Raw genomic sequence first — 25114 nt, forward strand, 5'->3', positions numbered from 1 at the left:
ATCATTCTGGCACTTCATGCGCCAGAATGTACTTATGGTGTGTCTATGTTCTGCAATGTAGCTGAAATACTAGCATTTCTCAAACTATGAACCGGATCAAATCAGGAGAAAAGCTCCTTGCTCCACATCGTACTAACTTGAATAGGAATCGTAGCCAACCTGTAATGACAGTGTTCTTACACGTTACCAACATTCTCCGATTTGTGAAATATAGTCATTTAATAAAAACTATCAGATGAAATATATGTCATACTCAACCTGTGTACAAAATAAACAAACGTCACAGCTACACCACGGCAATGTTGACAGCCCATTTTGCTTTGCATCACAGATAAGTGTTGGAGCTGGCGTTTGGTAGTCGTGTCTTAGAATGTTTCGAAACTTCAGTTCAAACTCGCTATGTCGACGTCGGATATCTCGACTTTCCGGTTGTGTCGACTTTTTTTCGGTCCCGAATTTATTCCTTCTTATTCTATATAAAACAAATCTGCTTGTGTCGATTTTTCTATCTCGACTTTTCGCTATGTCGACCTCCTATTTCATTACCTATGGTCGATTTTCACACATTTCCCTTGTATCTTATGTCCATTATATTTTTTTGAAGTTCGGATGTGTCGAGTGTTCGTTATCTCGACTTTTCCCCCTAGGTCCTGACAAAGTCGACATTACGAGTTTCAACTACGAGAAAGCTGGTCCCTGATAAGAGGACTCCTGCTATGTTTCTACTTATAAATGAATGCGTGTTCAAAAAGTATTTTATCAAAACCGATTGTTGCAATGGCAAGTTTAAATAGCCAAGGCTATACATTCTGTGGTTGGACTTCATGTATCTAAATTTTGAAGGGGTTTGAAAACGGCCGAAAAAAACATTTTTCTTTACTCTTTAGCAACGCTTTAAACATACAAATATCAATTTTGAACGTAAATATAAAAAAATTGCGATCTGATATTTTGTCAACAGTCTTGTGTTACTTGTTTGACACATTTACGCCAAGATTGGCTCGTTCCAAGACAAAAAAAAGAAAATAAAAATAATTAATTAAAGCTGCACTCTCACAGATATACCATTTTTACAACTTTTTTATTTTTTGTCTTGGAAAGAGCAAATTTTTGCGTAAATATCTGCAAACCAGTGATATAAGATTGCTGATAAAAAATCAGATGGTAGATTTTCATATTTCCGTTCGAAAATTAATGTTTTATGGCTTAAACCGTTTCTAATGGTTTAAGAAAAATGCATAAAACATCAATTTTCGAACTTAAATATAAAAATCTACGATCTAATTTTATGTCAGCACTCTTACATAACTGGTTCTCATGGATTTTCGCATAAATTGGCTCGTTCCAAGACAAAAAATAAAAAAGTTGTTAAAACGTTCAATCTGTGAGAGTGCAGCTTTAAAACGATCAATTCAATCTGTGTTAGTGCAGCTTTAACAAAAAAACAAGTGATGTATTTTCTATTGTCTTAAGTGTAGATTGTTAACAATACACAACGGTTATTGAAAGGTTCCATGTCTGACCCGATGGAATGTGAGATAATTCCTTTAAAGGATTAATTTGATTTTGCGTGGCTTTTTATTAGGTCAGGAGTCAAAGACCAAACATAGATTAGATGATTCTCGCCTTGCTGTCAATACAATATGTTAATATCAGCGCCTGTATTCATAAAATTTGAATAATAAATATTGGAATACCAGATAATGAATCAATAGGTCAACAAAGAACAATACCATTCCATGTATGCTCAGTTTAATCTTTTAATACCTTTACAGGATAAACACAGTTGACTGGATTTGTATATATATTCATAGTACGGAATTTTGGATTGATGGCTTAAAATATAAACAGTTTGTAAAATCAAGGTTACGGTGACGGAATTTGATTTGGAGATGTAAAGAGTTTTTGAGATTTTAAACAAGTGATTGATTTTATGATATCGATCTATTTACTCGTGGATAAGAATGCTCGCTTTTGGGAAATTTATTGATGAAAAAATAAACTACCGATTGCTTCTGTGCTTAAGAGTTGTTAAGATAAGGATACATATATTGAAATCTATAGTTTTCATAAGTAGCGCAGTAGATCGAAGACATGTTAAGGACTTGGACTTAATTATATAATTTTGTGGTGCTTGGAATTATAACATTTGCTGCAGTTTATAAAAAAGTATAGGACACGTTATTGAAAAAAGACTACAATCATGTATATGAAATGATATATGTAAAATGAGTGTAATACAAACCTAGACAAACTCTGAATGGCCTGAGACTGACATCAATGTCTTGCTCTCGTGGAACAGAATCGGTCGTACCTTAAATTTTGAGGATAATTTGTTTGAGGGAACGACAAACGAAGGTATCAACCCGAGCCGGACAACAAATTAACTGCAAAAATAATCTCCGACGTAAAGCTCCTACTTAATCTTTATTTAACGTGGAAACAACGCTCGCTGCAAGTGGAGTTTGCACGACATCAGTTTATATACCAACACCATTCCCCGCTCGTGCGCGCGTGCACCATGGCGTCCCTGATCTCCACCATCGGCGACCTTCTGCTTTGTCCGGTGTGCAAGGAGGTGCTCCGACAGCCGCGAACGCTCCCCTGTCAGCACTCCCTCTGCCACGAGTGCCTCAAGACGCTCATTACCAATGTTGACCGCCTTGAGCAGAGTCATGGCGACTTCCCGTGCCCCGTGTGCAGGGCCGTCACCAAGCTGCCTAAGGTTAGTGGGAAGCGATGTATACGTGTAAGCCTCTCAACCAAGTGGTCGAGGTTCAGCAATAACTGTTAGTCCCTATACTCGCGAATGGCAACGATAAATACCCTTGATAGCCCCACCGTGATTCAATGCCATACAGTACTGGTTTAGTTAAATACTAATGTTATATGAATATATGTGATTCATATCAGACTCGTACATGAGTGTCTAAGTAACAGAGTTTTACTGAAGTGAATGCTTGTTCATTTTAAGAAAATAGTAGAATCCGACGCTCGCAATTTCTCAGAAAGAGTCGTTTTCATGGTTAAAGAGGTTATAACGTCTATCAGCAGCCCCTGGTTTATAAGTCATATAATAACTCCCCTTAACCCATTTTTTTATTTCAGGCGAGCAGCATTGAGATACAGGTGGTTGCCTTTCCCATCAACCGGCTCGTCCTGTCAATGATGGACGCTATCACGCAGCACAGCGATGACTGGCCCAAGTGTAAGCTCCACCCCGACAAGTCAGCTGACCTCGTGTGCGTCACGCACGATATTCTCGTGTGCAGTAAATGCATCCTGACGAGCCACCGTCATTGTCGTGTGCTGGACATGAACGATTACGTCAAGAGTACGTACTACACGTCAAAAATGAACGATATCAATGAAAATCTAACACGTTATAAAAATCACCTAGGAATCATAATGGACGAAATCTCAAATAAAATCGACGGCGTTTCTAAAGATGAGGAGAGTCTTATGTATGAACTAAAGGGGTTGCGAGATACGTTTAACTCGGCATTTGACGCCCTTGAAGACAGGATTCTGGCCAAAGGACAGACGTACAAGAAACAAGGTGTCACGTGCTTGCAGAAACAGCGAACCATGCTTCAGGTCTGAACGATTCAAGATTTTTTTAAATATTTAAGGTGGCAAGACCATACATAAAATAACAAGAACATTTTACTTTGCAAACTTATAGAAGAAAAAGCATTCATTAAACTATTGAAGAATTTCCTTAAATCAGAGATATTGATCACTGATAAGAAAGTGCTATGTTTGTAATGGAAGTGAACGCGTATTAAAACAGCATGTTATCGATTTGAAAGCTAAGTATTGTAATGACAACTTACGATCATATGGGTTCATCAAAAATAAACATTCGGTTGTTCGAATATCTCTTTTTAAGGGCTTTAAACAATAGATGACTTTTCAATTAACACTCACTAAATTATAAAGACGGTTAAATGCAATAAGGGAAAAAATGCGAAATAAGCTTCATTCTGTGTAAGAAGAAAATAAAATATATGCACGTAGGCGCGTCAAATTATATGCGGACGCTTGGTCATTTCGGAAATGACGTCGTTGATATTGTGTTCTACTCCTAGCCCTGTGGACGCTGATGAATGATTTGGGGCGTGAAAGCAGGTTAAAAGTAAAATATATCAAATTGATATATTCACTGCTGGAAACAGTTAAATATCATTTTTATTTCACTGATAAATCTCTTTCAACCACATGAAAACATATAATAAAATCAATGCATGTATTTATTTGGGATCGAATACCTTAAGCAACTAATATTTGGTTGGATAGTTTTGCTTGCAAACGTATTAATGTTTAACTACAAAGATCGAATAATAGAATTGTAGCACGTGAACATTCTTCTGGAAATAAAGTTGCTTTTTCGAACAAAAAAGATCGAAAGTGTCATAGATTCATATAGCGTGTGAACATTCTTCTGAAAATAAGACCATTTCCAAATACTATTTAACACCACTATAACGATTGAGAGATTAAACATTTATTGGAGGACAATAACCCGTAGGTTGGTAACATTGTTCGATTTGCAATAGCGCAAACACTCGGAGAAATATCTATAATAATTCTTATTCCGTGCGTAAAACCTTTTATTGAATGAGAATCTAATTAACGTACGACCGAAGCCAGGAAATGTGCCAAATAGCAACGCTCAGGTCAACGAGTCACTGGTCAAGTGATTTAAAGAAAACCATACTTACTATGTTTGTCAGATACTAAAAGTAGCTTTTACTGGTATGTTAGAAACGCTTTTAGTCTAGTATTCAAAGCCTGATTTTTGGACATCTATAACAACATGAAACAACATTTAAGGCTTATTCGTCAAGGACACCGTGCTCTCAATGACATATGCGTCCAAAGCCGTATTGTTATGTCAGTCAGCGTTATCATCCCTCATTCAGGAGCTGACGACTGACATCACGACCTCTATTGGAGAGCTGAAGGAGGCCGGCGGCTCCGATATCCCCTCCAGGCGACTCCTGGCGCTACGCACCGCAGAGGCCAACCTAAAAATGGTCGACATGGAGATGGCCAACATAACGCTACCCGTCACTAACTTCAAATTACAGGTACGTAATGCCAACTTCAAACTTCAGGTACGTAATGCCAACTTCAAACTTCAGGTACGTAATACCAACTTCATACTTCAGGTACGTAATGCCAACTTCAACCTTCAGGTACGTAATACCAACTTCATACTTTAGGTACGTAATGCCAGCTTCATAATTCAGGTACGTAATACCAACTTCATACTTCAGGTACGTAATACCAACTTCATACTTCAGGTACGTAATACCAACTTCATACTTCAGGTACGTAATGCCAACTTCAAACTTCAGGTACGTAATACCAACTTCATACTTTAGGTACGTAATACCAACTTCATACTTCAGGTACGTAATACCAACTTCAAACTTCAGGTACGTAATACCAACTTCATACTTCAGGTACGTAATACCAACTTCATACTTTAGGTACGTAATACCAACTTCATACTTCAGGTACGTAATACCAACTTCATACTTCAGGTACGTAATGCCAACTTCAAACTTTAGGTACGTAATGCCAACTTCAAACTTCAGGTAAGTAATACCAACTTCATAATTCAGGTACGTGATGCCAACTTCAAACTTCAGGTACGTAATACCAACTTCATACTTCAGGTACGTAATGCCAACTTCAAACTTCAGGTAAGTAATGTCAACTTCATACTTCAGGTACGTAATACCAACTTCATACTTCAGGTTCGTAATGCCAACTTCATACTTCAGGTACGTAATACCAACTTCAAACTTCAGGTACGTAATGCCAACTTCAAACTTCAGGTAAGTAATGCCAACTTCTAACTTCAGGTACGTAATACCAACTTCATACTTCAGGTACGTAATGCCAACTCCAAACTTCAGGTACGTAATGCCAATTAAAATCTTCAGGTACGTAATGCCAACTTCATACTGCAATGCGTATTGGGAACTTAAAACTGCAAGTACGTGTTGACGACAGTCGCGAACTTGAAACTGTAGGCGCGAATTGAAACTATGTACTGCAAATTTAAAGTAGATGCGTATAATATATCCAACGGTCTATTATGGACGTGGATATCGCATCTTTAAACTATAGGATCGAATTGCCAATGTGCGTATTGCCAACCTCAAACAGCAATTGCATATTGCCAAAGCATATTGCTAATTTCAAACTGCAAAGGTTTTTTTGTCTACTTTCGTCAAACTGCAAAGGTATTTTGTCTAGGTTCGTATAACAAACATTAAACTGCTAGCGCATGTTGCCCACTGGAAACTGCATGTGCATAGTACCCACTGAAAACTGCAAAAACCTTATGCCAACCTTACACTGTCCATATGTTTCCAAACCACTTAAACATGGGATAGTTTCAAGTTTACGGCCAAAATTTAATAAAGCTTGATTCAACAACCCACAAGTTTTCTTCAAAGTTTTGAGTATTCCTGCTAGGTCAGCCATCGATCCATAACACGAATATCAATTGCCCATATGGTCAAGGTTTTGGACACCATCGTGGATTACTTTACCAACATTGGCAGGGGCGTATCTAGACCTAGATTGATGTGCAGGTTCGGTTTGGGGCATGTTCCCCCTCGGAATGCAATGTGCACTTAGGTGCGTTTTCCGCTAAGTATTGGAATAATGATAATAATAATACATAAATAGAACATTAAAAGGAAAGACTTGCTAATATTGTTACATGAAGCATATACCCAGGCCTACAATGCGTACGTGGAGCTACGCCAGTTGTTGAGACTTAAAGAAATACATATGAAAGTAAATACAGAGGAAATGTACTGTAATTGTATATGAAAAGGACAGGAAAAAACACATTTGAGTACGTCGGGTAACAAGGAAAGACTACGATATTTAATTTGGTGATACGTAAATAATATTTAAGTAATTGATTATCTGCAATAATATTACTCCATTCTGAAGACTATTGATGTAAAAATACATTTCTATACGTACTGGTGAAAGCGCTTTGAAAAAGTACGAATAATAGAAAAGAAATATATTTGTATTCCTATTGAGGCATTGGCTCGATGTATTAAAATACCTTTTCATATTTTATTCATTTAAAATGATTGAATCAGCTCTTTCATTAGTACTAAAGCATTGATCAATCCTCCGTATGAATGCTCTCAATGTCTATTATAAGCAGACTTTTACGGGCATTCAATTGAATTGTGCAGCGATAATATAAACGGATGACAAAATGAAAAAGCCTCATTTTCACAATACCTGTCACCAGCTTTGTTGAATTCAATTGAATGTTATAAAACCTATACGTTGAAATTGATATTGACATTGCTTTGCCTCCTTTTGCGATATTCCATTAATATTATCTTCATTTATAAGTTACGGCTTTTATAGTTACAGGTAAAATTGGATGTCGATTTAACAATTCATAACCTTGCTAAATACTAGTAGACCAGTCGCCAGTTGTCCATCAAACAAATAAGTTGAACAATAGCAATATTATGAAAAAATAATGATAAAAGCACATGGTTGCATTATCCCAAAGATTAACTGTATTGTTTTTTTTTTTCATTTCTAAGACATTTTTCTTTTTTGATTTTTTTTCTCCTTTAGATGATTAATTTCAATTCAATTAAACATTGGACTTTGTGAAACCTTAGTTTAAACCTTAGTATTAAACTGGTTTGAAAATAATTATATGTAAGCTGTCCTTATAGACTCTCTCACAATTTATTGGGTCAGAAAAGCAAAAATGTAACTTTGTGTGCAGTGTGAACACTCTGCTTGGATCAACGGTAAGATGTCATAAGATTTCCAGAATCAGAGTTATTTTCTTCTTACTGTTTGGAAATATGACAAATACCAAATTTCATGAAAACGTTTGTTCTGTATAGTGTGAGTCAGTCCATTTGAAAAGCTAATCAAATTTTGATTAGGACAGATGATAGTTCATGTTCTTGTTTTATTGAAGTACGTACCAACAGGATCCAGTGTAAGTAGTTAGGAGGGCTGATATATATAGAGCTGGTGTCAATTAACCGTGTAAAGGCTAAACAATAACACAAACATATTGACTAATCAATGAAATATTAATTTAAGTCCCCTCTACTTTTTATCGAATGAAGCCGTGTTTTGTGACAATTAGACGATACTTTTGCGGCCAGTGGTTACACTCAAACGAATATTTAATAATTAATACTTGTCTCATGAAAGATATATAACGGTTAATTGACACCAGCTGTATATTTGCATTTCTGCTATCTGCATTTATTTGCATGTTAAGTAATCATTTTAAGACTATATATTCGCACACCAAGAGAGGGTTAGGGCTGCACTGTTATTCGAGACATTAGTTCTCTGTAGACAGACTAACAAAAATAATAATCTAAAGTTGCACTAATATATATTTACATTAAAATATATCATATATGTTGCCTTGCTTTTTAAACCTATTAATTACTCTTATATTATTGAAAAGTTAACATTTAAAGGTTAAGAAGGTATGTCAACAAAAAATGCATTCTTTTTAATTTTTTTATATATATTTCTTAGATTAATTCAGATCTCGCTTGAACAAAAACGACGTTTGTACTATGTTTCTTTTAATTGCACAATCGTTACTACTCGGCTATCTCCGGCAAGATCGGAACATAATCTTCAAGATCGAAATATAGATTTTTATTTGAATACTTACAAATATGTTCAGATTGCATGTACTTGCATGTACCACTATTTATTATGTATTTCACTGTTTGCACACGACATTGTTTAAACATAACATAGGAACAATATTACTCTTAAAGCTTTAGAGTTTCCATTTGTTAAATCTTAATTTCCTTATACTTCAACATTATTTCTGTTGAAGTTTAATAAATGTGTTGACATACGTGATGTTTAGATTACTTCGTGATTTATCTTCATGACGTGCCGTTGCTTGCGCCATTCTTTTCTTGCGGCACCATTTTGTTGTAAGTATTTTGCCTTCTGTACAAGCATAGCAAGAGACCCATGCCAGTATTTTGCGTGAGTTGTTTTATTTTTGCTGGCAATGGACAATGCATGTTATCGCTCTTCAATTCCTAAAATATTTTCAACTGTGATTTAACTCCTTTCCTCGAAAGATCGCCTAGTTGTCTAGCCATCTTTTTGCTTGGCTTATCGTCATTTGATTGGCTATATGCATGTCGTTCTAAAAGAGTATGGCATGTCTAAAACGACTCAAGATGACAGAATGTTTGATGATTTAAGACACCATTTCCACCATGAACCCTATATCCACCTGCCAACATTAAAACCAAATAAATTTATGTTCAGAGGGAGGGGTGCAAGTCAAAAGGTCCCCAACTCCTGTAACGTCAACTCCTGAACTGCCCCCCCCCCCCCCCCCCCAGTTCGTCTTTATATCACTTATATCACTAATGTTGCTGATACTTTGATATGTTTAAATGTCGGTTGTGTATCAATATCTTTGCAGGTTTCGCTTTCAAAACAGCTCGCATCAAGTTCATTTTCATTTTTTAAGTATGTTTGTATTTAGAAAGACGGGTTTTCCATTTTTTCATCGCTGTGGAAATTTGAGCTTTTGTCATTGGGCATCACATGTTATGTTGGTCATCTTTTCTGTATCGAGCGTCTCAATTATATCGGAATCACTCGCCCATAGTCGTGGCTAGATTCATTTCAATTTTCTTTTTTCATCAGCCAAGTTCTAATCACTTTTGATTTAATTCCAAGTTATCTTCAAATAGCTCGTTTGGTTTACATTCGTTTATGAAATGAAATTGTCCACATCGTTCGGAACGTCGATAGAATCGTCAGAATCATTGGACACAAATCGTTGTAGAGAAAGATAATCTTGCATGAGGGCTTCCATTTACTCCAGTATCGTCATACTTCTCCATTATCTCAATATCATCACTGACTTCACTTACATCTTCATTTTCGAGCGCAGTACCTTTCTCCTTGTCAACATTATCACTTCCAAGTAATCCATTCTTGCACTCCGAGTATTCTCTTTAGTCTCTTCTTCATCATCATCATCATCATCATCATCATCATCATCATCATCATCATCATCATCATCATCATCATCATCATCATCAACATCGGTTGAACTTCAATTTCTCTGACGGCATGGAAATATTGACCGTTTTATTTGATAACTTGTTTTAAAATACTTATATATTAGGCATACTGAGTCTAGTATATCTTGAACTTCAAGAACAGCCGTGTATATCTATATGGTGTGGGTGTGTGACAGTATTTTTTAAGCAAGAGCAAATTGCAGACTGTTAATTTCTGCCTAGTTCGCTAAAAATCCATGCCATTGTTTCTCAAGGGACTTATTCACAGATGTAATGTCGGCGACTTTTATTTTCAAACTTTGTTCAAATTGAAAAATATCACAAAGCTACGTGATTGCACACCAAATTGCAGCAGACAGTTCTAGACATATGTATCTATTTTATTATTATTTTGTAAAATTCAACACGAAGTCACATCAGACAGTTACAGACATATATTTATCTTAACAGTATTTTCGGTAAATTAAATCTATTTTCAATTGGGTTACTAGCACTTTCCGGCAAAATTCAGCATTTTCTTTAAAAAAACAAACAAACATAATTATACGAACAAAAAAGATCATACTTAAAATATAACCCAATTGTCTGATGACGAAATGCTACAAGTTGTTTTATCTAATTACTCATATAAATCAATTTATTTTAATGTTCGGTCAATTATATAGTGAGAAAGTTCTTTTTAAATGAGCCCATTATAGGTTGATGTTAAAAACATATTAGCCTTATAAATGGGGGTATCAATTAATAGCTACGTGGCCACAAAACCCCCAACTAAAAAGCGCCAAAGTTTTTCTTATATTTCTTATCTGTACACAAATCAAGTTTTGTTTTGTTTTGATCATTATTTAGGGATCTAGCAAGTGTAACCTACTTTGCCCCTTAAAAGTGGTGCGTCTTCCATCTAATCCTTATTTATTCTACAGGTTAGCGCTAAGATGGAAGCGTGCATGGTGATGTTGAAAGACGCCGTAGACGTCGTCACGGACGAGGGCAGCTTTGAGGTTCCGCCCTTGCCACCGCCCGTCGTCACTATCCCGCAGACACCAAAGAAGTCACCCGCGCATGCGCGAACAAGACGTCCGCCGACGGAAGTGTGTGCCGTCAAAGTGAGCTCGTTCGGGGTCCGCATGCATAATGACAAAAGTCCGTGTGACATAACTGGATCTACGATAATGCCGGACGGACGCCTGGTGCTGGTGGATTATAACAACAAGAAACTGAAGGTTCTTGATATTGATTATAAGCTAATTTCTGATTTCAAAACGGACGGCGCCTCGTTTGACGCTACCACCATCCACAATAGCCAAGTGGCTGTCACTGTACCGAAAGAAAAGAAGATTCATTTCCTGAGTTTACAAGATGGCATGCGAGTATCGGACAGTATTCAAACTAGATTAGAATGCTGGGGGATCGATTCATTAGACGACAAGTTGGTGGTAGTAACAAACAGCGATGATCATATGATTTTGTTTCTTAATAGAAAAGGTACGGAACTTATTTCTTGTAGTTTGGGGTCCCAGGATCCAAACATGAAATGGCCGATTTCTGTTTGCGTGGAATCCAAGGACAGGATATTCGTGTCCTGTCAAGGCGAGGGTGACTCGGATGATATAAATGGCTGCCTGGTTGTGATCGACTCGGCCGCTCAGGTGCGCAGCATGTATATGGACCCGGGCCTCCGGAAACCGACCAGCTGCACGCGCGACGACGATGGAAACATCTTCATCTGCGGGCTGACGTCAGCAAACGTGCACTTGATCCAAAAGACGGGTGACCGCCTCGGTCAGGTGATTTCCGGTCTCAGCAAGCCGATCAACGTCAAGTTTTGTGCGGAAACCGGAAGTCTGCTGCTGATGGAGCGGTTCTGCAATGATGTGGCAGTTTATCAGCTGCAGGAATGACTAACAGAGGAGGCCAGAACCAGGCTGTAGAGTTCTTAGGACACTTTGGCATTTTGCGCATAAGTGTGAAGGTAGAAAGTATGCAGGAAGCAGATTGGAAAGTGGTATGTGAAAAATATCAGTATGAGTAATGAAATACGGTATAGCGGTATTATTTTGAAAACATGACGGTACTACCTGTGTCTGATGAAACGTGTTTCGAAATCAGATACATAAAAGAGAACAAGTCCAGTATTGTAGGCTTGTCATATGTTAAAGGTTAGTCTATTTAAAATTTAAATAGACAGTTTGTGAAAAACCTTTATAAGACACACCAGCAGCAGTTCTTTAGAAAAAAATGTGTTCTTGTACGTGTAGTATATATACACAAAGGTTCGCAACAGAACAAGATGATTAGAAAAAAATTCAGGAGTGTTTTCATTGAAGAATTAGTGTATGAAGCGCCAAATCTACATACACTGAAATATTTTGAGAGTTCTTCTAAGGAATTAGTATTATGATTAGATAGACAGTGTGTGATCGTATAGGTTTGTTCGAGATTTAACATTTACTTTAAAAGTTAAAATGTTGAAAGTTGGGGAGGGGGGAGGAGGGGAGGAGGGGAGGAGGGGAGGGGGGGGGGAGGAGGGGAGGAGGGGAGGGGTATAAGAAATATTTTATAAATAAAACATAAAAACTATAAAAAGCATTAATATCCTTCATGTATGGAAGCGTATCGGCAAACCAGTTTCCCAAACCTTGATCTAACAAAGACATGTTATTTCTATGGAAGCCTATAACGTATATAATGATTATTTAGTCACCTGTTTGACGTAGACTAAAGGAGTTATAACATGGCCTTTTGTCTAAATCATGTCAACTTGTTCACTTTTTGACTAATTATCATCGTATCTATTATAATAAGTGTATCATAGCTTTTTAAATGGATACAGTGAAAACCAAGTTTTTCTAATAAGGTCAAAAATAGTTTTGTTTCAGAGTACCCGACTGGATATGTTCTTTTACCAACCAACCGAATTATTTCCGAATCGAAACACATCAACAAAAAACAAACCAAAGGCCCATGAGGGCCTATGCTCTAGGGGTTGGCATTGCTTGTTTGGTCATTTTGGCTAGTAAAATTTCAAAATTTTAGGATTGCACGACAACAATATTTGAAAATGCCAGTGCACAGTAAGATAAGTCCGGACGTCACGCTTATCGGTGCACTGACCAAATGTTTACAGACACAGTTGCACCGCATTTCAAAGATATTCAATGTCACAATTTGCACATCTTTCCTTGGATAATTTAATAACAACACTGAAAAACAACGGTTTCAAGGCAATCAAACATAGTATTTATTTGTCTGTTTAAACAGCAGCAGCGTCAATGACGTCAAATCTTTGAGCTGTGTCACATACTGTAGAGCATTTACCACATTCATGCCAGTTGACCAATCAAAAGCGTCGTTTTTGTACATATTAAGGTACTCTGAAGATGTTTCATTCATTCTAATATTTTTATGAATGCAACTGAAAGAATATGCGTTCATCGAAGGAATTGCAATAAGAGTGTGAATGTTTATGTTCGCCAGATTTGTAACCTCTATAATGGAAGTAAACCTAAAGTGGACCACTGCATTTGACCGTTAATGTCACCGATTATGAATGGCTCCTCCAAAATAGTGATTGTTCTCAAGTGAGATAAAAAGAGTCCAGCAAGTTCAACATGTTCCTGGACGTTCTTTCAAGACAACAAGAAAACATGTTGCAGTTTTGAGATTTAATCTGATCCAAATATCTGTATGTTATATGTATTTGTTTATATAATACACAATGAATATAGTCGCAGAGAGGTATCAGATTCAATAAAGTCAAGAACATATGTTGCAGGTTTCATATTTAATCACATCAAAACATCCATTCTTAATATCAGTAAGGTTTCAAGAATTACCACAGTGAATAAAGTCGCATATAATGAAATTAATTGATTAACTAGAATTCCGCTAATCGGATCTGTCGTCTGTCAACATGACCTTGACCTACTGACCCCAAAACCAATAAGGCCTATTTACTGACCATGACCAGCCATCAATGTGCATAAAAATTTTAAAGATATGAAACGAAAGTGTGATGATGAAAGTGTGATGATGACGATGACAATGCCGAAGACAACAACTGTTGCAGATTCTACAATCAGATTATGTTTTATATCCTGATTTTCTTGCACAATTGAGTATTCTTGGTCGATCTGTTGGTTAAAATTGCTAAGCGTAGTTCATAATTAATAGTAAGAGCAAAATTGTGTTTCGTATTTATCAGATCACATTAATATACATTGAACACACGCACAAACTGAAAAACAAAACATCAACCATGACGCCAGCGACACAATTAATGAAGAACTAATTTGATTTTCAATTCAATCAACTGCAAAGGCAAACAGGATTTTGACGCTCTAAACATGACAATTCAATACAAACAATTTCAACAATGCATTAAAAAAAAACAAGAGAACAACAGAAGCAACAATGCTCGTCCGTTGTTTTTCCTTATGTCGAAGGGGCACAAATTTACAGTTATCAAGGCCAGAGTTATGCGCCTTGTTATCCATATATGAACGTATTGTCTCTGGCAATATGTGTAGAAAGTTGCTTTATTTCTTCAACTGTTTAATAGTTATGGCCAACAGGGCTTCCATTCAGAATTTGAAAGTAAATTATGAACTTCCTGTCCATCATTATTGTAAGGTTTAAACTGAAATGTGGAAGTTTCTTGAATACAATACTTTTTTCCACTATTTTTCAAATTGTTTGTTAAAAATAAAACTATTTGCAACTATAACTTGCCAAATTCACAGATTTATATTGAAATAATTCATTTTATTTCAAGATTTATTGAAATTGTGACCATAAAAGTAATATTGACAGTTTTGATATTTTGAACTTCCAAGCTTTCAACTTTGGAAGTTTTCTTCAAAATTATAGAAGTTTTTGTACTTCCAAGGAATCCATTTTAGAAGTTTTAACTCATTTCTAGGGAGTAATATACTTCCAAACTTCCTTCAACGGCAGCCCTGGGCCAAGGTTTTAGAAAAATGACACCAACTACTATACCAATAACAACACGCGGCTATGACAATAACGCAACCGTTTTTCTTAAATAAATCCGGATGAAACAAAGATGAAAATAATACATAACAGGTAGTATACATCTTGGCGTATGTGCATAGTGAACATATTGAATGAACTATCACAGTATGCAAACAAACGAGACAAGAGCACCACAAATACTTGTAAACAACACATTTTTATGCAATTTTTTTTGTAACATGAAATCCGTTCAGATTTACCATATAAATTGAAATTCAGCCGATTTGGATACATCTAAAAATAAAACAACCAATGAAAATCCACCTTCCATATATTCAGTGTTATCATCTGATCTAGTATGTGCAAATTCCAGAGGATTATCCCTCGGCCCAGGGATATGGAATGTATGCAAAACATTTGGTTCTACAGCATGTGAAGCGCACAATACTAGTCTTGGATCAGATTATCCATACATTTTGTTAATTGCTGTTGATATTTTGTGGAAAGCAGTACTTTGCAGAACATACTATGGTAACAACAACACTAATACTACAGTGTCCTGAAGTCACAAATGACTATATAAACTTTAACAATAGACAAGATTTCACTCCAAGCATTTCAGAATGCCCTGGTTTTTGGTAGCCATACTCCAACAGTAATGTCAGCCCCGGCACTCGCCAAAACACCATTATTGTAGCTGATCTGCGAACAGACAAAACACTTTCATTAACACTTGAACCAAATGATCATACAGTTTACATTGCAAACAAGACTTAATTATTAGTTGGCTGTTGAGATCAATCGAGATATAATGCCCAGTAACAATGTAGCCAAGATTTGTTACGATAAGATCAAATCACTTTTCAAGTATGAGCCAATATAAGTTTCCATTAAAATTAAAATTTAAAGTAAGTTTTAGGTATTTTAACATTGATGGGAAAACATTCATAAGTGTGTAATGTTATCTTGTGAAATTAATGTTAAGATCTATAAAATTCATGCCTCATTAGTTTAAACTTATTTTACAATGATTGTGGATTTTTTCTGTCATGCCTGAAGTTTTTGCATATCCTTGCCGTGGTATTATGCAATAGCAATAACAAAACCTCTGCTTTATTCTTAAAGAAAAAACAGACTAAATAGCTGGTAGAATAAACCCGACATTCCAACTTACCCCTGCCACTTCCCCGGAATGTGCATTGAGGGTAGTGATGACGTCTGCATCCAGACATGGCTCTATGACCTTGACCTTGGAGTCAGAACAGCACGTGAACACGCCCCCATCTGTGTGGATCAATCCCGTCAGTTTGCCGGAGTGACCTACATCTATGGTCTGAAAAATATTAAATATAATTTTTAACATATTATTATAAAAATATATATCAATGAATAAGAATAATATTATACAAATATAATAAAGTTTTGAATGAAAGTTTAAAAACAAGTTAAAATCAGTGCTAATTAGGTTTTATTCAAAACTTATTATGATACAGAACTACACTTTAAAATAGTAGTTCAATCCCATGCAATTATTTGTTTGGAGTCAATAAAGGGGAATAAATCAACAATTATCAAAGAAATACTTATGGGCATTGCTACAAACGTGAGTATTGTCTTGGTAACATTTGTACCCAGTTTCATGTGAATAAAGCCATCGTCAAGGTAAGAACAATGACAATACAAAGGCTATAAAAAACAAATAATATATAAACTTCTTTTTTGGTAACAACACTTAAATTATTAATAAGTTTCATGATCATACAGTCAGTTGAAATTAGACGTTTGTATGAACAAGCCCGAATTCTATTCTTATTTTTTTTTTGAAAAGCCCTGCTATTTTAAATCGAGAATTTGAGCAAGCCCAGAAAACATTTTAACAGTGTAGGGATTGGTGGCTAGTGCTAATCCCGACCACTGATAAAATGTGCTACAGAGTTAATTCATGCATATAAACCATAGCGCAATACATGTTTGTTAGGCCAAATAAAAAAATAGGTGCCTTTCAGGTAACGCTGCCAAAAAAAAATAGGGTAGGTAGGTTAGAATATTTATTTCATTTTTTTTTTTTTTTTTATTTTTTTTATTGATTTCAGTTGACTCAGACTGTAACAATTAAACTAGTATTTAATTAAAGACATCAATTTTCAGGGTTTTCAGCAGTTTTTTAACATATTCCGTGCTTCAAAGGAAACGTTCTTTATATGTCTGGTTAAATACTTTGACAATGATGGTTGGATTTCAACTAAGTTATGGTACACCACTCTGCTATTAATAAAGACTTTCTAGGAACGGTTTTACTTTTCTTTATGCACCCTTTGGCTCTCAATCACCCTCTGTAGTATGCTAACCTGCCTGTTACACAATTACATGGAGAGTGGGACAGCAAATTTACCATGTAAGCCATCAGCCAAGGAAACCTCAATGCTGTCAAGAGGACCTGGGGGTTCAGGTTTGAAGAACAAGTAACATGCAGGTTTTATTGCCAAAATTGCACACTTAAGTCTGACATATTAATCTGAAAGTCAGTATCTGACACATTTGTATCTGACAAGAAAATATAGTGCAAGAATTGAAATTATACCTGCCACACAAGCACAAACTAAATCACTTTTTTTTTTCAGGGAAAAATAGGTTAGGGTCGGCGGGAAAAAATAGGGTAGGTCGGGTAACCTGAAATGGACCTATTTTTTTATTTGGCCTTACCTGAATGTTATTCTCATCAAAGAGAGCATCTCTGGCATCGAGCACACGCAGGTTTCCCTGTTTATCTCCGACCCATAGCTGGCCACCACCATAACTTAGGCTTAACACCATACTCTCCATCTGGTCACAAAAATATTCATATGAATTGACACTTGTTTGATAAAAAGTCTTTATATCATAAATGATGTCGCAATTATGAAATAATTTCATAATCTATATTTCTGACATAAAAGTAGAAAAATGAAAAAATGCATGCTTTAAGTATCTATTGCAAGTAAATACATGTAATATCCTCTGCTTATAAAGTAAAACTACAATGTCAATTTGTGAAAACACATGATTTAAAGATCTATCTGTCTGCAGTGAAAAAAATACTTATTCCAAAATACTACAATGCCAAAACTTAATTCAACACTAACGGTTATTCCAGTTAAACATATAACCCACAGGGGGAAGGCAATTATTTAAATAGCATATAGGTGGGTGTCTTTTTTCTCTAATTTGGACCCCACAAGGGTAAATTTGCTTCTGAAGGGGGGTGGTATATTTTAAAAGCGCTTTCCCCCAGGGGTTATATGTTTGAAATGAATAGCCCTAAGTCAAAACAATATTATTTTGAGAATTAATAATTTGGCAACAATGCTTCAAACCTAAAAAAAAACCCGATACCTTAATCTGTTTATACTTTTTCCCCGCAGTTCTGTCATATATAGAGATGACCTTGTCTTCACTGCCTGAGATAATGTACTTATCATCCCCAGTGACACACAGAAGAGGATGGGTGTGGTAGCACTTTCGCATTGGTTCGTCCGGGCTTCGAGGATCAAACATGTGGAGACGCTTGTCGAAACCCCCAGCGGCTATGAAGTTGGGTTCATAATAGAGGCCAAGGACAGGTGTTTTCAACCTGAAAAACAAAGGAAATATATTTAAGACAAATTTACTACTAATAGTATAAATACATTGTTTTTGTAATTTATTCTGTGCAATGATTTATTGAGTAATTTCTATCATTGTAATACCTAATATTAATTTGAAAATGTATTTTTGCTTAAGATACTATTGAAATCAGCCATATATTTTTGATTAAAATGATCCATGTTCAAATTTAAACTGTATACTCTTTACTTATTTTAAATCACTAAACAAAATTCCAGATTATTGACCATTACAGAATTCGTGGCAGTGGTCAAGTGGCTAGTGTATATGACACTGGGGTTCAATCCCCACTCAGATTTGTCATTGATAGTACTGGTTATTACACAGGAATGGTAAATAGTTTTTGTAATCATTTATGTACATGGTATATTTTAAAAATAAATTTTAGATAAGTATGTCCATTGCTAAAAAGCTGAATAGAGCAAAAAGTTGCATAGAGCTTATGTTACATGACATTGTGACATAAGTAATCTTACCTTTAGTTTTACCCTTATAGAACAATTGCTATCATAGCTGTGTCATTATTAGAAGGAAAACAACATGAGCTTTCTGAAGCTAGCATATTCATGAACTGTTTTAATTACTTTTTGTCATAGGTCAGCGCAACGTTTCCATCCCCCGTGTCCCACATGCGGATGTACGTGTCCCATGACCCTGTCACCAGTGAATCTCCCTGTGACGCCATCGACCACACCCATCCCTGCATTGTAATTCATGAAGATTACATTCATCAGTTGTTTGTTTTCATTTATTGATCTTTTAACAAAAAGAACTATTTGAACAACATACATCATGTGAACTTAAATCAAACTTTTTTATATTTAATTTCATATACTTTCAAAACCTGTTGGCTCGAATTGGCTTGGCTCAAATTCCTTGATGGCTCAAACTAGATGTAAAGGACTGATTTCTTTACACTGAAGGTAGACGATTTCGCTTGGGCCTAAAAAAAAATCGTTTGGTTAGGGTTACATCCTTTTCAAAAATAGGTAGGGTAGGTAGGCTTTTTTTCTATTTATTTATTTTTTTATTAGGTTTTATATAAGAATGTCATTTTCAACATTGGAGAATGGTGTTAAAGTTATCTTCTATATAAGCAATTAAGGTTTTAAACTACATATTGAAAAGCAAAAGAAAAAAAGAAAAACATTTTTTTTTTTTTTTTCATTTTTTTTTTCAAACTGACTATAAAAACATTAGGGTCGGCGCCTATTCCGTAGGTAGGGTCGGGTAACCCGAACCAAATGTATTTTTTTTTTAGGCCTTGGGTAAAATTTTCTGAGGCTCAAGGTATTTTGCCGGTCCCTGCCTGGGAGTTCGAGCCAATGGGGCTCGACTGTCATATGATTTTACTCCTGGCAATTACCATATATTTCAAAATAGAACGAAATAAAAATCGTACGATCTATAAATTCTAACAATACTTGTTCATCGTTTTATCTCTGATTACTACAACAGTTCCTTTACCTTATGAGTTTTATCGTCATGGAAGACGGTGAAATCATCACTCTGTTGTTGAGCCTCAGTGGAATGTTTGCTGAGATCCAGGATGTTCATGTATCTGTCTCGTGAACCTGTCACCAGGTAACGGCCTTCCTGGATATAAGATTACCATTATTGCTAACGGTTACTGGGAGCGAATATCAGTCCTACCTTATGATCGATCATCAGAAATAATCAGACAAGCTTTCTTCAATGATGATCAATAATGTAATCAAATTAAAACTTCATAGTAGTTCTTAAAATGGTATGAATCAGGTAAGAACTGCATTTACATTTAAACTGCTGTACAATTAAACAACATGTATTTTACATCAATGTCTTAAATGTTGTATTATATTTTTTGATCAAATGACCAATAATTCGACAATACTTTATCATTGGTTTATCTCTAGCTTAAGGGGTTTTGTTTTTGATAAATAACAGATTCAATGTTCATGTTGACAACAAAAAACCTTCAGTGTACGCAGAGGTGATTAGTGTGATCACAGGATCACAAATACTTTATTTAAACATTGATGAAATATCAGAATTTTTAAAATCCATTTAAATGGACATGCATTATACTGGTTTCTGAGCAGGAAAGGGCTAGATGGGGATACTTTCAGGTAACAGAGCTGTCTTAAAATCAAATCTTCCACTGTGTATCTCCTTTTGGTTTTCTTATAACCTATCTTACAGCTTCTTACACACAAACTCTTATTGAGCATTTAACAACTTACCATCACAGGCTTCGAATTTAACTTTAAGGAACACTCGCAAAATTTTGCGAGTGCATTTTGAGGCAACTCGCGAAATGACAAATCAACTTGCAATTTTATTATTTGCTTTATTCCCTTATAATATTGTCTAATTAAAGTAGAAATTAACACCTAAGACATATTATGAATATTAAAAAGTATCAATCTTGAGTGACTCGACTACTAGAACTTGTTGATGGCTTATTCTATTTGGGGGGTATGGAAAGACTCGTCTGATGCTGGCAGCTTTTTGATAACAAAGCTGTCCAATAATTTGACATTGTTCACTTTGTATATTTACCCTCGCCATCGGGTAATTTAATACCCATTCGACAAGCACGCTACAGATTTCATTAAGTCTATAAGTATTAAAAACAATAAAATAATAAATTTAAAATAAAAAAGCAACAGTAAATGTAGCGTGGATACTTTGGACCATGAAATATATCGATCAACGAAGTCTATTCATTTTGACAGGATGATGGGGTTTACATATAGTGCGCAAAAGCGCTAAATTTAGCCAATGATTGAGCTAGGTGATTACGTCATTCGTATTTACTTTGTATTATGCACGCCTCGGAGCATCCCGGAAAGATTCGAGATAAAACTCAGCCTTTTCCGTATTTGTTCTATTTTTGAAAACCTACTAGAGCGTGACTCCGTACTGTCTTCTTTATACCGGTAGTGTAAACATGCTACTAATAGGCTGTTTACACTCGACTACATAGCGGAATTAAGTTCATGTTTATTCTACTTTCCTTTTAACATTTTGTGGTCTAGAAAAAGCCACTCGCAGAATTTTGCGAGCTTGAATAAAAGTCACTCGCAATTTCCAAATGTCGCTCGCATTTTGCGAGTATGCGAGTCTAAATTCGAACCCTGCATCATTTAGTGCTCATTACAACCAGTCTAACCTATATTAGTAACAGCACATCAACTTACCTTCATTAAGTGCACCACATCTACTGCAGCAAAGAATCCCTGATTGACTATGAAGTGGTCGAAGTTTTTGCCAGGGTTGGACCACAAATCGTGAAGCTCTTCTCGTTCCATACATGCTCTACGCCAGTTGAAACCCTTAGCTGCAGCGAAAAAATGTTCAACATAAATATGTGTACAAATTAGAGTCTAAAACGCCAAGAAATTTTTCAGTGAAATACCCATTGGCAGACAATTAAGAATATTTTGAAATGAGGTAGGGGTTAACCTGCCTGCTGATCAGATGTAAAGACAACCCGGTCCGCCTGATTGTCTCACGGTGATGTTGTATTTATGACTCATACAAAAGCAACACTGTTATTAGCCCTCGGCCAATGAGGTGTTTGCTAGTGGGAGACTTTGGAGAAGAAGTCCCAAAAAACTGTAAATTTTCTCCCTATTTTAAGCTAAGTGAGATTTTTTTCTATTATTTCACCAGGAAAATTGTGTTGATTGAGATTTTTCAACATCTGTAAGTCTAGCTTGATCTCTGCTTTGTTATAACTCACTTTCAAAAATAGGGTAAGACTTATGGAACGTCTGTGCGATTCTCGTCTTCCAGTACCGTTCATCGGAGAATAAGGCATAGAACAGCCTACAGGTTCCGTACAGCGCTGAGATGATCACTCGGGATTCGACGAATGAGGCAATGTGTATTAGAATTTCCTCTGGCAAGTCGGTCAGATTCAGTTCAAATTCATCTGGATCTGGATTAATCAGAACATCTCCGTCACTTTCTTCTATTTGTTCAGGTTTTCTGACATCCGTTTTCTCCTCTGCACTTGTATGATCACTGCTGTTCAGCTGTTCCATTTTCTTGGTAATGTTGTATTCAACAGACACAGAATCGCATAAACTGTCTCCTTCTTTCATGGTCTGTTTAAAGATAAAAGAGTAATACAAAAGTGAATTCATAAATGTAATAAACCAAAGCTTGAGAAATGAATTACAGAGGATATTTCATTGCAGTATTTAATTGCTGCATCCCCTTATTTAATTATTTTGTTTTCAAATTTCAAAGAGTTTGGTTTGCAAAAAAAGATAGAACTACAGCTGACGAATGATACTCAGACAGATCAACCTGTTATTTAATTTTCAGGAGCATTTTAGAATTACAAATCAAAAGCCATCCATAGATATATATCATTAGAGGATATTATCACTGGACATTCTGCGTCCAGGTGGATGCATGTACATGTATATGGAAAATTTGATGTGATACAATAGTCACGTTGTCAGAAAACTGTCCTTAGACATAGTGTATTCCTTAAATTACTAGTAAAAAATTGTGCCTCCTATGAATAAATAATTTTTTAATGCACTGTCCATATAGTTTTAACCAATGACACTGCACACAGCTTTAAAAAGAGTATCCATAGGGAACCTACTTGTTGGACTTGGTGACAATAAATCTTAACTTCGCTCAGACTGGGATATGAACTTAGCCTAGGTGAGAAGCAAGAGTGCCAAACACTGCCCTAATCAGACAACCTTTTATAAACTTAAATATGTGTAAAGGCCATATACATTTATGTAAACAGCTGCTTCTTCAGAGTCTTTGACAATTTTTGTGAAGGTGACAGGCGAACATAATGAATGTCCAAATGTTAAAAAAGTTTCTTTATCACGCATTATTGTGGTTAAAATATGTATTGCTAGTCAATAATGACTCGAGTGATCAGGGATAATTTTTATTATTGTAGCATTTCTTATGTATCTCTCTCAAGTCTGCCAAAGTAAAAAAATCGTCAAAAGACTGCAATTAGTGCCATTTAGGTGTAAAGATTTCCCTAATACTTATCTGGACCAAACCCAGCTTACCATTTAATCCGAGAGATATGCACTTTATGTGTAAAAAAGTCAAATAGTGCACTCGCCCTACTGAGAGTCCAAATAATTGTACATTGATTTTTTTTACGATTTTTGATATAGCAAATCCTTCATGTTAGGGATTGGAAGAATCCCGTATAACACATCTATTATTTTAGACTAGCACTACAGTACAGGTGGACTAGAATGTGAATTGTTAAAAAGGCGGCACTTTCACACGCAAAGACGTATAAAACGACAATCAGCTGTTTTTTCACTAAAGGATATCTTAAAGGATAAAGATATCATACAATAACTGTTTTGAGAGAAAAAACTAGGGAAGATTCAAAATGTACTCAGAATGAATGAACAAAAAATAAATGACAAATGTGAACGACATACCTCTTGTCATCTGCAGATGTCTTTTTCTAATGAATAATTTGATTGGTTTTAATAGAACCAAATTGCAACCGATGACTAATTTGCAGAACCAAGAACATTTAAATTTAGAAATGATTTTTGAATCCAGTTAAGGAATATGAGTCACCACAAAGTAAACAAAATCAGTTATTTGCAATTTTCACGCAAAATCATTTTTTCACTCACCGTTAAGATGGCGACTTCAACAAAACAAACAGATGACAGCGATCATGAAGAGGTTGTTATCGATTACTTTTCCAAACGAAACAGACTATGAAATGAAATATGTACAACCATTGTTCGTCGAACAAACCGGAAACTTTCAAATATTCATTTTTTTTACAAACATATATTTTTTAATTTATTTATTTACTGTTATTGAGATTGAATTTAATCACTGTTGCCTTTAAGTGTTTTTATGTAAATAAATATGGAGACATAATGTTTACCATATTGGGACAATTTGCAAGGCACTTGTTACCATTGCTGTCATACTCCACAATTTAATGTCTACACTTTGGGAATTAACTTTCTTAAGCAAGAAATTGACTTGTGTCTGTCCACACTGACCACAGTTAAATTCCTTGGCAACACTTCAAGCACTAGGACTGTTTTCTAATAAATTATTACATATGACACAGAGTCAGAGTCAAACAATTGCTTTTTGTCATACTTTCATCCATAATCAAAATTAAAGAGAAAATCACACTAAAATGCAATGTAAATATTCGTTCAGAAAAAATAGAAAACTGTGCACTTTCGAAATTAAAATTGAAATGAATACCGATCGTAACTCTTTTCATCCCTTCAAGTGACAATGCAACCTGTGAATGAATAATAACTTGTGTTCTTGGCCGGTTATTTTTTTTGTTAAATTTGTAATTAAGAATGTTTTTTTCCAGTGTCTATTCATTAATTGTGTCAAAACATTGGCTCATT

The 25114-nt window shown here is 35.6% G+C and overlaps 3 protein-coding genes across 4 annotated transcripts in view; 2 read left to right on the top strand and 1 right to left on the bottom strand.

Moving 5' to 3' along the window:
• The first annotated feature begins 1836 nt into the window (after positions 1–1836).
• LOC128213382 (uncharacterized) lies at positions 1837–12565 on the top strand. 2 transcript variants are annotated; one of them, XM_052919029.1, is made up of 5 exons: positions 1837–2725; positions 3109–3597; positions 4926–5093; positions 8000–8020; positions 11036–12565. In XM_052919029.1, the coding sequence occupies exons 1-5, from the start codon at positions 2522–2524 to the stop codon at positions 12011–12013; spliced, it is 1860 nt and encodes a 619-aa protein (XP_052774989.1). In that variant the 5' UTR covers positions 1837–2521; the 3' UTR covers positions 12014–12565. The 2 variants fall into 2 exon arrangements, with proteins under 2 accessions (XP_052774989.1, XP_052774990.1); XM_052919030.1 differs by lacking the exon at positions 8000–8020.
• A 1209-nt stretch (positions 12566–13774) lies between these two features.
• On the bottom strand, positions 13775–24316 carry LOC128215601 (F-box/WD repeat-containing protein 9-like). The gene is made up of 9 exons (XM_052922320.1): positions 24158–24316; positions 22456–22822; positions 21911–22050; positions 20196–20324; positions 19313–19428; positions 18459–18696; positions 17790–17909; positions 16261–16419; positions 13775–15788 (listed from the first exon to the last, which is right to left on the bottom strand). The coding sequence occupies exons 2-9, from the start codon at positions 22817–22819 to the stop codon at positions 15705–15707; spliced, it is 1350 nt and encodes a 449-aa protein (XP_052778280.1). The 5' UTR covers positions 22820–22822; positions 24158–24316; the 3' UTR covers positions 13775–15704.
• A 52-nt stretch (positions 24317–24368) lies between these two features.
• The window catches only part of LOC128214146 (tetratricopeptide repeat protein 39B-like), a 31593-nt gene continuing 30847 nt past the window's right edge, over positions 24369–25114 (top strand). Inside the window, exon 1 of the mRNA XM_052920435.1 lies at positions 24369–24413. Within this exon, the coding sequence (XP_052776395.1) occupies positions 24369–24413 (45 nt within the window). The remainder of the gene's footprint in view (positions 24414–25114) is intronic.

Source organism: Mya arenaria, chromosome 13, assembly GCF_026914265.1.
Source record: "Mya arenaria isolate MELC-2E11 chromosome 13, ASM2691426v1".
Lineage (NCBI taxonomy): Eukaryota > Metazoa > Mollusca > Bivalvia > Myida > Myidae > Mya > Mya arenaria.